The following is a 16,219-nucleotide window of genomic DNA, read 5'->3' as shown; positions in this document are numbered from 1 at the left end:
TGATAGACTTAAATGAACTGATGCAAAGTAAATTGAGCAGAACCAGGAGGACATTTTACACAGTAGCAACAACGTTGTATTATATGATCAACTATGAATGATTTAGCTATTCTCAGCAATACAGTGTTCTGAGACAAGTTCCAAAGGACTCAAGAGGAAAAATACTATTCACATCCAGAAAAAGAACTGATGGAGTCTGAATGCAGATTGAAACATACGATTTTCACTTTATTTTTTTTCATGATTTTTTTTCTTCATGGTCTGTTTCTTCTTTCTCACATGACTAATGTGGAAATATGTCTTACATGATTGCACATATGTAACCTATATCAAATTGGTTACTGTCTTAAGGAAAGGGGAAGGGAGGAAGGAAAGGAGAAAATTTGGAACTCAAAATTAAAAAAAAAAACAAATGTTATAATTTGTCTTTATGTGTAATTGAAAAAAAAAACAAATGCCTGATTTGTTAAACAACGTCTACCTGCAAAGTATCTTCAGACAGCACTTCACTTTGCAGAATTAGATATTCTCAGGTATAGATCCACTGTAATTGGTACAAATTCAGTTTTGAAGAGTAATTTTAAAGAATAATGAAACAATCTATTATCTAATTTTAAGTTAATTGTGTAGTTATGAAGGCCATAATACCAGAATACATACAGAAGTTTTAGATTCAAGAGGACTATTTAAGGGAGAATATAAATGAGGTTGTTCAGAATCATAATGGACTATTTAAAGCAGGAATCTCAAAAGTTGGTCTGTATTGGGCTGCTTTGTAGCTTCAATGTAGGTTATGGCTTTATTCAAAGGAATATAAAATCAGATTAATACTTTTGTGTATGAGAAACAAAGATTTAGATGGCACTCATCTGTTTAGATGAGTATAAATTTGAAAACAAATATGCAGTTTGTGTGAACCCATTGGAACAGAAATACAGACTGAGATAAGTAAACCTAACCCTACTAAAGTTTTGTGACTGATGCAGTTAGTAATGAATTTCATATATAAAATGTGGTTAGTAATGTATATGTATTAATCCTTGTAGCTGTGTCTCACCCATCAGGAGTACAGTGAGGAACGATAGGTAATTAGTTAATAATTTTATAGTGCTGTAATATTTCTAATTCAAAACCATTTAATAAAGTTTTAATTAAATATTTTACTAGCTTTGTAGTAATGCCTGATGCCTAAGTAAAATGTTAGTCTTTTAAGCAGTTTAATAAATTGAGATTATAAAAACTAGAAAAAACATATATAAATAACTTTGATCCTGCTAGGGATTTAATAATTCTGTTCTCTGTGCCTGTTAGTGTGGAAATGTTGGAAGCATCTATATAACAGATTATATGTCTGGAACTTGATTATCTTGTAGATTGATCAAAGAAGCAACAATTAGGAAATAAGCAAAAAAGCCTCTGAGTAACCAAAATAGGTTTCCCAAAGTACATGTCTTATAGTCCACGTTCTCCCCAAGCCTGTACTCAGACTACCTACTTATCTTAGAAACCATTCTAATACATATCAGTTTATTTTATTTTCAAACGCAGCAGTTGAAAAGTAACAAATTAGAACAAGGGAGAGGGCCTACAATATGGGTAAACATAGTGATAGCAGAGAGCAATGTTTCTTGGTAGCCTTAACTGCATGGGAGTTGAGGAAAAACTACTGTAGAAAGCAGATTGGTTCCCCTCTCTGGCTGTGCAGAGCCCGCATGATGCTCGGAGTCACGGTGAAGGATGAGAATCAGCAGGAGTTCGTCCAGGCTCTGGCTGCCTTCCTGAAAAAGTCAGGGAAGCTGAAAATCCCTGAATGGGTGGACGCGGTCAAGATGACCTAACATGAGGAGCTGGCACCCTGCGACGAGAACTGGTTGTACACCTGGGCTGCCTTCTCTGCCCAGCATCTGTACCTCTGAGGTGGGGCCAGCATGGGATTCATGACCAAGATCTACGGCAGGCGCCAGCGCAATGGGGTCATGCCTGGTCACTTCAGCAGGGGCTCAAAGAGCATGGTGCAGAGGGTCCTGAAAGCCTTGGAGGGCCTCAAGATGGTGGAGAAGGACTAGGATGGGGGCCAGAAGCTGAACCCTCAAGGACAGAGAGACCTGGACAGAATTGCCAGACAAGTGGCAGCTGCCAACAAGAAACATTGGGACAAACCACGCCAGATTCGTTAATAAATTGCCTTGTTCTTTAAAAAAAAAAAACAGATGAAAGAGTCTGAAAAGGACAGCAGCCTGGAACCTTTTCTCATAGCAGCATCCAATCGTATACATCCCAACAAGCTGTGTATTACAACATGGCACAGTTATTGTTCTTGAAGGAGTCATTGTGGCCCCATATACTAGATGAGGAATCAGGGAGACCTGGGTTCAAATGTGACCTGTGATTTCATTAAAATGTCAAGTCATCTCTCAGCATCAGGAAACTCCCTTACCTATGAAGTAATAGTTACAATCTGCCTTGATAGAAAGAATGGTTATACTTAAAAAAATCCTAGAACAGTGATGTATTGACAGTCATTCATGGTACCTACTGATGTATTACCTAATGAAGTATGTTAAGTATAGGTGGTTTTAAAATTCAAGGATGTGTGTAATATATTTTACAAAAAAATTCATCATTGTTCAAATTTTAAAAATTATTTAAGGGGGAACTTTTCTATCTCAGGGAAAACTCTCCATTTAGAATTATTTTTTTTTTCTTTAAGGATTCTACATAATTAAAGTTTTATTGTACTCACTAATTGGAATAAAGTTTTGGTGTCTTTTTCAATGTAGAAATTCTCTTATTCGTAAAACCATGTTAGAGCTAGGAAATGAGTTTTGAAATCATTTAATACAAGCCCCCCATTTTACAGATAGATAAATTAAAACCAAGAGAAATTAATGTGTTGCCTAAGATCATACAACTATTTTAGCACAGAGATTCACAAAGTCAATTACAGAACTTTAGAGTTAGAAGGGACCTGAGCAACCAATATCTGAAAAAAAATAACGCAAATCCTGAATAACACATATCTAACATGTGGTCATCTGACATTTGCTTGAAGAACTCCAGTGAAAGGGGAACTCGCCAGTTCTTAAAACAGCCCATTCTACTTTTGAGCATCTCTGATCATAGGAATTTTTTAAATATGTTCATGCCTCATCACACTTCATACAGTGGTTGTTGCAACCTTATCTTCTCTCCTCAAGTCCCCTATACCACTATGCTCCTTGCCTTTCAGTAAAGAACCTCGCTTCCTCCTTTGCCAAGAAAATCAAAAGCATTCATCATGAACTCTGACTTTGTCTCATTCTACAACTCTCTATCATTTCCCATTTGCCTCTCCTTTGTTTTAGTCACGGAAGAAGTGACACTTGTCCTTGCTAAGGACAAATCCTGTACCCTTGATCTTTCTCTTCCCATCTCTAGGGGCTGCCCCCTTCAATCATTTTCAGTCTCTCTCTCTGTGGTAGTTTCCCATGTGTATATCTTATATACTGTCTTCTTCACTGCTGCCTACAAACACAGCCAGGTCTTTCTCATCCATAAAAAAATCTTCACTATCATCCTCTTTCCACTCTTACACAGTCAAACTTCAAGGGGAAAAAAATCTACAGTAGTTGTTGCCCATTCCATATCTCCTCTTCTCTACTCCTTCAATCTTATTCTTAATCTGTAGGGCCTACAGAATCTCAGAGGTTTAAGGGCACTCTTAAGTCATCTAATACAACCTGTATTAGAGAATCTTGGCATATCTAGCATATCTTTTGCCTGAGCAAGATTTTCACTTGTGGTCAGTGCCCTTTACTGTCCTTATTTGTTACAAAAGAGGGGTTCTGGAGGAAAGGGGAAGGGTAAAGTAATTAGAAAAAGCAGGGGGGAAAAAGAAGACAAAAGCGTCAAGTATTATAAAATATACAGGAAAAAAAAAGAAATTCAGGAGACACAAACAGCAATTTTTTTGCTACCTTGTTCAATTTTATATACACTTAAGACTTTCTAACAGAAGTCAGTGGTATCATAGATAGCTCTTTTGGTTGTTATTTTTTGTTTATTGAAATGATTGTTCATTGATGATTAAATTCATAATAAAATAAAGTTTTTTTAAAAAAAAAACCTCCTGTGTTAGGGAATTCATCTCCTCATAAGAAAGCCCATTCTTCTTTTATATAGATCCACTTGAAAAAAAGGACATTTGATCAACTATCAGACTTTCAGGACATTGTTAAAAAAAAAAACAACCAAAAACCTGGACTTAATAGAAGATTGGACATACAAGAGCCAAGAGAAACATAAAGTATATGCCAAAGACTGATTACAAGGGATTCAGTATGGATAAACCATTCACCTTTTCTGTATGTAAAATGTAAAACATATGTGTAAGATGGTCATTAGTAATTGGGTAGTTCATAAGAAAAATTGAGGTAGACCTGACTGTGATATGACTTTAAAAAGTAAAACTGTTTATACAAATGAGGTGCAAGAGGAAGAATCGACACAGGGGAATTAGATGGGGGAGAAGGGCTGGTAGTGCTGGTAACCCACTTTCATTGGGAATGGGTTTAAGAGGGAACAATACATATATATCTAGAAGAGTATATAAAAGTCTTTTAAATTCAGAAGAAATAAAACAATAAGGGAATAGGGAGGGGGTAGAGGACAAGGGAGGTATCTCTAGAGGGGAGGGTGAGGGAATAGGTTAAAGGGGGTTATAGAAGGGTGTTTAGATTTGTGGGAATGGGAGGATAGGGGAGAGATCCTTGGTGGGGATAGGTTAAGTAATAGGAGGGCAAGGTAAGTGGATAGACGTAAAGTAGAGGAGTTAGGGATAGAAAATAAGAGATACACACAAACATAAAGACAAATATCAGGAGTAGAATTTGTTAGGGAAAGCATATGTCTATATATGTATGTATGTATGTGTATATATGTATATGTGTATGTATATATCAGTATCAATATATAAATACATCCGCATTTGTTGTAACTTTTTGGAGGGCAAGGAGGAAAGAGGAAAAAAGAACAAAGTAAAAAGTGCACAGCAGAGAATAAAAGAAAACTTAGAAAGAAGCAAAGATGGACAGCTCTCAACGCAATGTGTAGTATTTATCATCCAAGCTTTCTTTTTTTGCTATATATTTTGAATCCTCTCATGTTCTGCTATGCATGTGATATGCTTTTTTTTCTCTTCTTTGTATTTAAGTTTCGATATTTAAGTTTATGGTGTTTCTTTTTCTTTTCTGTATTATGTATTTGAGTTCTGGTGTCTGAGTCTAAAATTTAAAAAAAAAGAGCCATTTGTTAGGAAGATTTTTTTCCATATAACTAGCCTAAATTTGCTTATTTGCAACTTCTACTCATTGCCCCTGGTTTTGTCCACTATAGCCAGACAGAACAAGTACAATCTCCTTTCCTCATGACAACCCTTTAGATACTTGAAAATAGCTAACATTGCCTGAATTTCATTTTCTCTAGGATAAGAATCAATAATGCTTGTATAGTATGAGCTTGAGGCCCTTTACTTTCCCCCTTGCCCTCCTTTAGACATTCTTCAGATGATCAATATCCTTCCTAAAATATTGCGCACAGAACTGAACACATAGCATTCCAGATATGATCTGACTGGAGCAGGATCCAGCATACAGGATTCCCTTCTTGCAAACTGTGCTGCTCATAATAAAGTTTGGTTGGGTCAGTTTTCTTGGCTGCCATATCATATTATTGACTCATTGATCTTGTGACATACTATAACCCCCATCTTATGCTTGTGAAGGTGGTTAAAAAATACAAGTGTAAGTCTTTGTACATTTATCCCTGTTAAATACCTACCTTTAATCAAGGCTTCACTTTTAGATGCTGCTTTCTGTGGCTTTCTACATGAAACCTTTCAGGTTCCCCTCAGTTGCTAGTTCCTTTTCCATAAAATTATCTTATATCAGAGTGAGAGAGAGAGAGAGAGAGAGAGAGAGAGAGAACGTGTGTGCGTGCTTTCTCCCCTCACTAGATTATGAGTTCCCTGAGGGCAAGGACTGTTTCATTTTTGTATTTCTATCCCTAACATTTAACAAGTATTATGCACTTAATAATTGCTTTTTGATGGGTTGATTTACTAACCTTTTGAGGCTTTTTTGGATCCTATCATCTAACCTGTTAGCTCCAAGATTTGTGTCATCTTCAGATTTGATAGCATGGTGTCAATGTCTTTATCTAACTCATTGTTAAAAATTGTTAAAACAGTAGAGGGCCAAGCACAGATCCCTTCATCTTGTTGCCAAAGTCCTCCTTCCAAGTTGATATTGAACCATTAATAATATCTCCTTGAGTTTGCCCATTCAGCTGCTTCTGAACCTACCCAGTTAAACAGTCAGCCTGCATTCCTTCTTTCTAGTGTAGGAGATATTGTTAAATATTTTTCTAAAATCTAGGTAAACTATATTTGCATCATGTCCATGATCTGCCAGTTTAGTAACCTTGTCAAAAAAGGAAATTAAGTTAGTTTGTTCTCGATGAAGTCATTCTGCCTCTTTGTGATCATTTCTTTCTTTACCATCTCTTAAATAATATATTCTAGAATTTTGTTAGAAATCAAGGCAGCGCTTTCTGGCTTATCAATTGCATATTCTTTTCCTTAAAAAAAAAAGACATTTGAATTCACTCGAGCCTGTTCTGTTCAGCCTCTTTTTCTAAAAATTTTGTTGTGTTTGTTTTTACATTACAAACATTTCTAGATTATCCCCTCAGTGAGAACTCTCTGGCATCAAAGTAAAACCACTAAGCAAAACTAGCAATGGTGATTTCATCTAAAAGTGCATGCAACAACATTCCATAGCTGTAGCATCTTCCCTAACCTCTCTTATTTTTAAAAGTTTTTTAAATAAAAATACTTGCAGAAATTTGTTTTCTTTGACTTCCACCTGCACTCCACTCTTTTTAAGATCGTCGAGTGTCTGAGTAATCAGAAAAAAGGTATGTGAATCTGAGAGTTGTTTTATTACTCTCAGACCACTTGGACTCGAACTCTTCCAAGGCAGCTAAGATCTTCTCTTATTCTGTCTTTACTTGTCTTTAGCATCACTTTTCTCTTAGCCATCTAGTCTGTTTTCTAAAAAAAAAAGTGGTCTTGGCAGAGAAAACAGAGGCAGTTTCATAGCTTTGTCTTTCTTTCCAGTTTTACTTGTCCTCCCATGTGTCCCCGAGTTAAAGTCCTACCCCTTCTTTTGTCCTGTTTTTTCCAGTTTAGCTGTGGAACAAAAAATAAACCTCTTTTGTTCTCCTTAGCTTTCTTCACCAACCTCATTTTATTCTGAGCTTTAACTTTGTTGCCACTATTCTTATAAGACCTTTTCGTGATCATATTCAGATTCTCATGAGTATCTTCCATACATGATCTTTTAAAACACAAGTTAGTTGATGCATTTCCTGTTGATATGCACCACATCAGTTTCTTTAGACAACTTCCCCTTCTCCTTTTCATTGAAATTATTTCTCTTTGTGTCTTCATTTCATTCTTGAAGCCTTCCCATCCCTCCTTGTACTGTTTTAGTCCATGCTACAACATGCGACTTATCCTTTCTATGAACCTTTTTGGTCTCTTTGATTGCTAAATCAAATCTGATGGTCTCTTGTCACTCCTCATCCTTCTTGATCTTTCTTCAGTTTTTAAAAAGGTTGTCTGATTTTCTTCACTTGGTTTTCTTCCTTTCTGTATGACTGCCGCGTTCCCCCTAGGCCTCTTCCTGGGCCGGGGGTCGCGGGCAGTCCTCCCCGGGGGACCTCTTCTGCTCCTACACCGAGCCTTCGGTCGTCACCGGCCGGCCTGGCCTCCACCCAGACCGGAATTCACCAGACAGAACGCCAGAGGATCTCGCTCACGGTCTTTATTGGTACATCTTCCACGGCGACTGCTCGACTCGACTCTGCTCTCTTCCCCTATCCCCGTACATTATATAACCTATTGCAGCCAATCCAGTGGCGAGAGCTATAACATTGCCTTATATGGACGGGCTTCATCCTAAGCCGGCACCGCCCAGCGATATACCCAGAAAAGCGTTATACCCGGAAAGCTGTAGTCCCTGCCCCACCCTCCACCCAGCCCTAAGCGGCGTCCCACCCCCACCCAAATCCCAACAATTCACCCCTTAAACTAAAATTAAAAGGAAGAAGGGGAAACATAGGGCAGTGCTCACAAAGCGGAATCAAGATCCAACCAACCTGAGGGGTCCTCCCCCACACCTACGGCCCGCAGGGCGCGGTAACCAACCCGCTGGCGGCGAGAAAGCAGGGAGATGCGGGCCCAAAGAACGCGGACCGCAATAAGCAGGGCGAGGAAGGCCGCCGCAGCAGCCAGGTAGGGCCACCAGGAGAACCACGGACCTGAAAGCCAAGAAGGCCACCAGGAGGAGAGGTTGGGCGGGACCCATGGGGAGACCCTAGTGCCATTGATGGCCTGGTACTCCCGCCGAAGGTTGTGCAGCGTGTCCCAAAAATCCTCATCCCAGGTCCCGGTCAGGGCCCGGGAAAGGTTGCGGCTGAGCTCGGCCGCGATAGAGGAGTTAGAATAAGGGGCATTCGTCACACATAGGCCTTCGCCCACGCGACGATGACAAGAGTGATCTACAAAGGAGTCCAACCGCTCCACGACCAGATCGAGGCGCGTGTTCAGGGTGAGCAGTCCTCCCCGAAGATGGAGGAGGGATGTCTCTACAGTCTGCAGGGCCTGCGCTGTCTGGGCGGTGGCGTTGTTGAGGGCCTCGGCCGTGACCGCAGAGCCAGCCATGGCCGTCGCGGTAAGGCCAAGGGAGGCGAGAGAAGCCACTAAGCTGATAAGGAGTCCCACCACGAGGAGAATCACCCCCACCGCCCGCGGCTTACGCTGTTTTCTCCTCCCTGGCGGTAACGGGGAACGGGGGGGCGCAGCCGGATTCTGAGAGGACAGAGGGATGGGGACGAATTCGGGGGCGCGGACCACCACCGCAGTCGGCGCAAAGGAGCCATTCCAGAACAGTTGAGAAGGGGGTCGGAGAGAGATGCGTTGATGAGGAGCCAGAAGAAAGGGGGTTGGACGCAAACGTCCTGGGGGGGAACAGTCTGAGGAGTCAAGGTCCAATTTTCTCCCTCTTTCTCCCAAGAGAGAACCGCCGCTCCCGGTGAACGATGAGGATCATCCATATAATGAAGAAGGAGAGCTGAAGGGTGGTCCCGACGGACCGGTTCCAGCACCCCGTCCACATGTCTCTGGCACAGCGTAGGGCTGTTGGCCATTCCCTGCGGGAGAACCTTGAACTCGAACCGCCTGTGGGGACGAGAAACATTAGTAGATGGCAGAGAGAACGCAAACTTGGGGGTGTCTTTCGGGTGGAGGGGAATGGAGAAAAAGCAGTCCTTTATGTCCACCACGGCCAAAGGCCATCCAGCCGGAATGGCCGTGGGAGAAGGAAGCCCGGGCTGGAGCTTCCCCATTGGTAACATAATACGGTTGATGGCCCGCAAGTCCACCAGGAGTCTCCAGCGGCCTTTTCCACCGCGTTTTTTAATGACAAAGGCAGGAGAATTGTAAGGGCTAGTGGAGGGCCTAATTTGGCCCTGAAGGAGCAGACCCTGGACAATCTCCTCCATTACGACGAGCTTTTGCAACGGGAGGGGCCACTGGTCTACCCACACTGGCGTGGTAGATGTCCAAGTGATTCGGGGTGTGGGGGTGCCCGTGTCACGATCAGTGGCCCTCAAGAGTTTAAAGTATCCGGGCCGGACAAGGTAACCTCGAGCTGTGCAAGGATGTCACGACCCCATAGTGCATAGGTGAGACCGGGAACGCACAAAGGGCTAAACTGGCCCTCAAGCGCGTCCCGTCTCCAAGTCATAGGCCTGGCGGCCTCCCATGCCTCCACTTCTCCTCCCACTCCCTTTACTGGCTTGCCAGCTCGTCGGCGTGGAATTTGAGGAGGCCACTGGTTGCGGGGCAGCGCGGAGCGATCGGCTCCCGTGTCTACGAGACCCCGCACTGGCTGTCCCTCCACCAGGAGTATCATCATGGGGCGGTCCATTGTGATCTTCTCCATCCAAAGGCAAGAATCAGCCTCTGTGTCCTGGAACGGCACTGCCTGAGCGAGGACCTCACCTGGGAAAATATCAACTAGAATAGGGTGTGGGTTAACTACCAGTAACGGGTCACCGGGGGCCAGCACCTGGGTGGGAACGGTATAGCGAGACTGAAAAGGGTTCCCCGTGGCCAGGAGCACTCCTGCTGGCCCTTGGATCGGGATTTCTATTGCCCCCCACGAGGGAAGGGTGGTTGAGTCTCGGGCCGTAAGGACTGGACCCGGGGGGGGGCGAGTTGCCCGCTTTCTCGGCCCCCCGTGCTCGTTTCCCGACTCCTGGGTGGGGTTCCTTTGGTCGGAGCGGCAAAATTTCGCCATATGGCCAGGCTTTCCGCAGCGGAAGCAATTTGGGGTGCCTCGTCCCGACCCGCAGCTTTGTGGACACTGGGCCCGAAAGTGACCCAGCTGACCACATTTAAAGCACCGACGGTCGGATCCGGAGTCCCGGGAGACCGCGAGGCGGTTCAAAGCCTCTACCAGGGCGTCATTTCTCGCGGCCTCCTCTTTCAAGCGATCCCTCCGGTCCCGTTCTATGGCCGTCGCCAAGACTTCCATGGGACAGGGAGGAGCGAGGGACATCACCTTTTCTATCATTTGGTCCGGGGTGGCGTCGGGGGGCAAGGCCGCCAGAGCTGTCTTCGCCTCCCCCCGGAACCCCTCTCGGAGGATCTGCTTAATGATGAGTTCCCGGCCCGGCCCTGCAAACGTGCTGTCCACGTATCTCCGCACTCGCGTGGCAAACTCAAGTGCGCTCTCCCCTGGCTTCTGGCGCATATCGGCCAGGCCAGCTGGGGTTCCTGCAGAGGTACGCCCCAGCCTTTGCCATGCCTGTTGATGCACTACCCGCACATCCTCCAGCTCCTGGTTACTAAAAGTGGCCTGTACCCGGGGATCACTGTATTGTCCCCGGCCCAACAACAGGTCTACCCGCCCCGGGGGCCCCCCGGTGCGCGCTTGGAGCGCTCTAGCCTCCGATTCTTTGATAGCCTGGAACGCCGTGTAGTCCACAGGGCTCAGGACCCCCAACGCGAGGTCATCGAAATCACGCGGGGTCCAGACTGTGGAGACAGTCATATTAGAAAGAAGGCGCTGCGCCAACGGGGAAGCGGGGCCATTCTCCTGCACCGCCTGCTTAAATTCCCTAATGGTCTTCAGCGGCAGGGGCTGAAAAACTCGGTTACCATTATCCAGAAATAATGGAAATGCCTCAGAGATTTCTGAGTCCACCACCTCTCCGGACCGCATAGCTTCGCGGATCGCGCGAGGTATCAGAGGAAGGTACCCGCCTGATCTATCCCCCGGGCTGAGCCGCTCATAGCGGCTTTCGCTTTCGCCGTCAGAGTGGGGAAAAGAGGAAGTAGATCTGCGTTCCTGTTCTGGAGGGCGGGGCAGTGGGCGGCCCTCTGGCACACCACCCCTCCCTCGCGCCTCCCCTTCCCCGCAGGAGGGAGCCGCCCGCGACTCCTCCCTCGGCCGGAAACCGGCGCCATCTTTGCTGGGTGCGCCCACCGCTCCAAAAAGTCGAACTGCGCCTGAAGCGTGGTAGCAGTTCTCCGAGACTAGTCTTTTCGTCTCTAAAAGGGGCCATTGTCCTGTATGTTCCGCCTGAGGCCGCTCATTTCCCGCCTCCCGCATATCCTCCCAAGGGTACAACGGGGGAGCAGAGGCCGCGGGCCTTGGCCCAGTTACCACCACCTCAGTCAGATCAGTCTCCCCTCCCGGGCCCCCACCGAGCGGCCGGGTCTCCGTCTGAGTCTCTGCCGTGCTGGTGTCCGGAGGAGGCCTGGGGTCGAGCAACCCCTTAATGGCGGCCATCAAGCCAAAGTCCTCCGGAAGAAGAAAACCCGGGCACTGTTTTTGATAAGACAGCATTTGCTGCTGTAAGACCGGAAAACGGTCCGGCTGAAACCCCGAGTGTATGAGCCACGGAGCCACCACCAGCAACTTTTCCACGAGCCGCTTTAGCTGCTCCGTGGAGGCGGACAACCCCCGTTTAGACAAAGCAGTTCTGACCTGTAAAGTTAATAAGTCCCGATCCTCTGGCCGCAGCAAAGGGAGGCTGCGCGCTTGCCCCATCTCCGGGCCTTTCCCCCGTTACCTGCACGGAGAAGCTGTCTGGTCCGCCCTAGTCGGGCTAGTCCCCCCTATCACCGGGGCTCTTCCGGAACTCTGCAACGGTCCAGCCGTCCTAGGCCGGTCCCTGTTCGGGCGCCAACCTGCCGCGTTCCCCCTAGGCCTCTTCCTGGGCCGGGGGTCGCGGGCAGTCCTCCCCGGGGGACCTCTTCTGCTCCTACACCGAGCCTTCGGTCGTCACCGGCCGGCCTGGCCTCCACCCAGACCGGAATTCACCAGACAGAACGCCAGAGGATCTCGCTCACGGTCTTTATTGGTACATCTTCCACGGCGACTGCTCGACTCGACTCTGCTCTCTTCCCCTATCCCCGTACATTATATAACCTATTGCAGCCAATCCAGTGGCGAGAGCTATAACATTGCCTTATATGGACGGGCTTCATCCTAAGCCGGCACCGCCCAGCGATATACCCGGAAAAGCGTTATACCCGGAAAGCTGTAGTCCCTGCCCCACCCTCCACCCAGCCCTAAGCGGCGTCCCACCCCCACCCAAATCCCAACATATGACTATTCTTTCGCATTCTCCTTTGCTGGATCATCATCTATCATCCTGCCCTTAACTTTGTGTGTGTCTCCAAGGTTGTGTCCTGAGCATTCTTTTCTCATTTCAGCTTCTTTCATGGTAATCTTGGTGTTTGTGGGGATAGTCACTGTCTTAATGCAGATGGCTTCCAAATCTTTATCTCTAATATCTCTGCTGAACTCTAAGCCTACATTGCCAACTTTCTGCTAGACAACTCATCCTAAATGTTCTGTCAGATTCTCAGAACTCATGTTCTGTCAGATTCTCAGATGGAACTCATTTCCCTCCCCTAAACTTACCCTTCCTTTAAACGTCCCAATTTCTCATCTAGCTTTGCAGTTTACTCTTACAGCCAGTCATTTGCTATATCTTAACCATTCTCTCTAATCAATCAGTTAATAAGTATTAAGTGCTTACTCTAGGCCAGGCACCATGTTAGGTGTTGGGGAATACAAAGACAAAAATGAAATGGCCCCTTCCTTTGAGGAACTTATTTTCCATCAGAGGAAAAATGCCTACATATTTAAGTAAATACAAAATATAGGGACTGACCCTGTGATTTCATTTGTATAGACACTCCCAGGTAAAGAAATTCTCTCTACCAATTAAGGTCAGCAATACCTTATACTCTTAGAGAGTTGCCTAGACCAGAAGTATCAGACACATGGCCCGTGGGTGACGTGTGACCCACAACACTCCCAGACATTTCCCAAACCAGATTAGAATGTAGTTCCTAACTGATTTTAACATCTTAGAGTAGTGACAATAATATGTCAATTTTTTACATATGTATATATAAACACATGTGGTTTTCTAAGTCAGTATGAGACCTATAGGGAGCCTTTTGTACAGTTTAGTGGCCCATATTTCCATCTGAGTTTGATACCACTAGCCTAGACTACTGAGAGGTTTATGTTACTTAGCTATGATTTCACAGCCAGTGTATGTCAGATTTGAGCTCAGGTCTTTTGTTTCTAAGGCCAGCTCTATTCATGATGCCATATAGCTTTTTACTTTGTATACAAAATATATACAAAGTTACTAAAAATTAATTTTTGGAAGGCAGGGATTAGTTGCTGAAGGAATCGGGAAAGGCTTCATCTAGGAGGTGGCACTTGAGCTAAATTCTGAGAGGAGCTCATTCTGAGAGGTACAAGTTTGAAAGAAATGAGAGACGTGAGAGACAGCCTGTACGAAGGCACAGAGAGGGGGTGCACTATTTTGTATGAATGGAGGAACATGAAGTAGTCGAAGTACAGTTTGTGAAGGGCAGTAATTTATAACCAGCTTGGAAAAGTAGGCCAGACTCAGATGATTAAGGACTTTAAATGCCAAGCAAAGCAGTTTGTATTAGTCCCAGAGCCAATAGGGAGCCACAAAAGCTTTTTGAAGAGACCTGTTATAGAAGATTGTAATTCAGATTAAAAGGGGCTGAGATTTGAGTGAGAAGCTCAGAAATGGAGCTAAGAAGTATGGATGGGTGTTTTTTTTTAGAAATTTGACTGTGAAAAGTTAGAGACATCTTGGATGATAGCTTAAGAGAATGGTAGGATTAAAGAAAGGTTTGGAAGGTTTTGTTTGTTCTAAGATACAGGAAACCTGAACATGTTTATAAGCAGCAATGATAAAGCCAATGTATAAGAAGAGATCGGAGATTAGACAAAGAAAGGGGATGACTGCTGATTTTGTATGAGTATTGGGAAGACACCATCTAATTCTTTGATTTAACTATTTTAATTTAAGTGTTGAAATTTGCTTTGTAGTTACGGAGTGTTGCTGTGGGAACTACTTACAGGAGAAGTTCCCTATCGTGGGATTGATGGCCTTGCTGTGGCGTATGGAGTAGCTGTCAATAAGCTCACTTTACCCATTCCGTCTACCTGTCCTGAGCCATTTGCTAAGCTAATGAAAGGTATCTCTTTGTAGCTTCCGTGTCTTGTGCATTTGTGGGGAAAATGGAAATAGGTCATTAGATTTATGTTGTTAGGGAAATTAAGCTTGTGATTTAGATTTATCTTAATGGTAATAAGTAAGTAGCTATTATTTATCCTAGTTTAATGCAGTTCCTACTCTTTGATACGAGATATAATGTCTTTAGGGAACTATGCCTTTAAAAAAATCTAGCCACATCATTGATTCAGTTACATAAGAATATTCTATTGGCAAATCTAGGTAAATTATCCATGAATTATAATAGAATTCTAACACAATATTGATATACTCCTACTCTATCATTTTAAATTTCTCCGAAGGATAAAAAAGCTGCTTTAAAATCTCAACAGACATCCCTCAGCACTGTGTAGGTTATTTGATCAATTACCTAACAGTTCTTAGCCAGGGATCTGTTAGGTAATTTATTTCCTAAAGATTCCTTTTATGGTTGTAGAACTTCCATTTCTTTTATTTGGGTTCATACAACATTATTTGGGTCATGGTGACTTAGATGGTCAAATTCCAGAAATTCATTTTATGGCATGAAAGTCCTGTATATTCTGGTTAAATAAATTATTTATAATAACATCACTGTCAAATAATAATTAAGTATGGCACTGCTTGGGCACTGTGCAAAATAAATTGTTTTAGAGAGGAAATAGTCAACATGGGTTAGTACTGATCGCAGACATTAAACTGAAAACATTTTAGTTAGATCAGTAACGTAAGACTTCTATTCCAAAATAGGGCAGTAACCTTGTAAGTAAACTGAATTTTGCCAAGCTATGGAATTTATGTGATTCTGATTTATTATAGAATGCTGGGAGCAAGATCCTCATATTCGACCATCATTTGCTTTAATTCTTGAACAGCTGACTGCCATTGAAGGGGCAGTTATGACTGAAATGCCTCAAGAGTCCTTCCATTCTATGCAAGATGACTGGAAACTAGAGATTCAGCAAATGTTTGATGAATTGAGAACTAAGGAAAAGGTAAGTAGAATCAGTTTTCTGATTATGCTATGTATATTTTAAATCTCTAGGAAAATATGAGCTGATAACTTTTGTCAATTTTAACCTACATTAATCCTCAACAGCTTTGATCACTGCTTTCATGCCAAACCTCTTTGCCTAGAACGTGGAAATTTTGAAATAGAGTATGTTGGTAAATTCATCAACATGTGTGGAATAAAAATTTGGAGGCTATTAAGAGTTGGTGTCATAAAATACAAAAGGAGATAGATAAGAATGCAAAGGACAAAGGAAAGCTACTGGGGAAATTAGCTTTGTTTACATAGCCTGATTTCTCAGTCAGAATAGATATCCGAGTGGGAAAGGTATAAATGCTAACTTGTTTTATTGTTTATTTAAAAATTTTTTAAATTTTGGTTGATTCTTTTTTTTTGGTTATCGCCTTCATGTCCTGACATATTTCTCTCTCTTTTCCCTCACTTCTGCAAAGAAAGATGCAGAGTGGGATGCTTATTCTTTTCGAGACTATATTAAACATTCTAGGTATAGATTTTTAAAAGCAAGAAAATGAACTA

The 16,219-nt window shown here is 43.7% G+C and overlaps 1 protein-coding gene across 2 annotated transcripts in view; it reads left to right on the top strand.

The window, feature by feature from the left end:
• The window catches only part of MAP3K21 (mitogen-activated protein kinase kinase kinase 21), a 70,201-nt gene that overhangs the window by 28,185 nt on the left and 25,797 nt on the right, over positions 1–16,219 (top strand). For both annotated transcript variants that reach the window (XM_036754735.1, XM_036754734.1), the window contains 2 exons: positions 14,505–14,653; positions 15,490–15,665. In XM_036754735.1, coding sequence (XP_036610630.1) covers positions 14,505–14,653; positions 15,490–15,665 — 325 coding nt within the window. The remainder of the gene's footprint in view (positions 1–14,504; positions 14,654–15,489; positions 15,666–16,219) is intronic.

This window comes from Trichosurus vulpecula, chromosome 4 (genome assembly GCF_011100635.1).
Source record: "Trichosurus vulpecula isolate mTriVul1 chromosome 4, mTriVul1.pri, whole genome shotgun sequence".
NCBI classification, from domain to species: Eukaryota; Metazoa; Chordata; class Mammalia; order Diprotodontia; family Phalangeridae; genus Trichosurus; species Trichosurus vulpecula.
The sequence above is the reverse complement of the archived record's forward strand: the minus strand, read 5'-3'. Positions and strand labels throughout refer to the sequence as shown.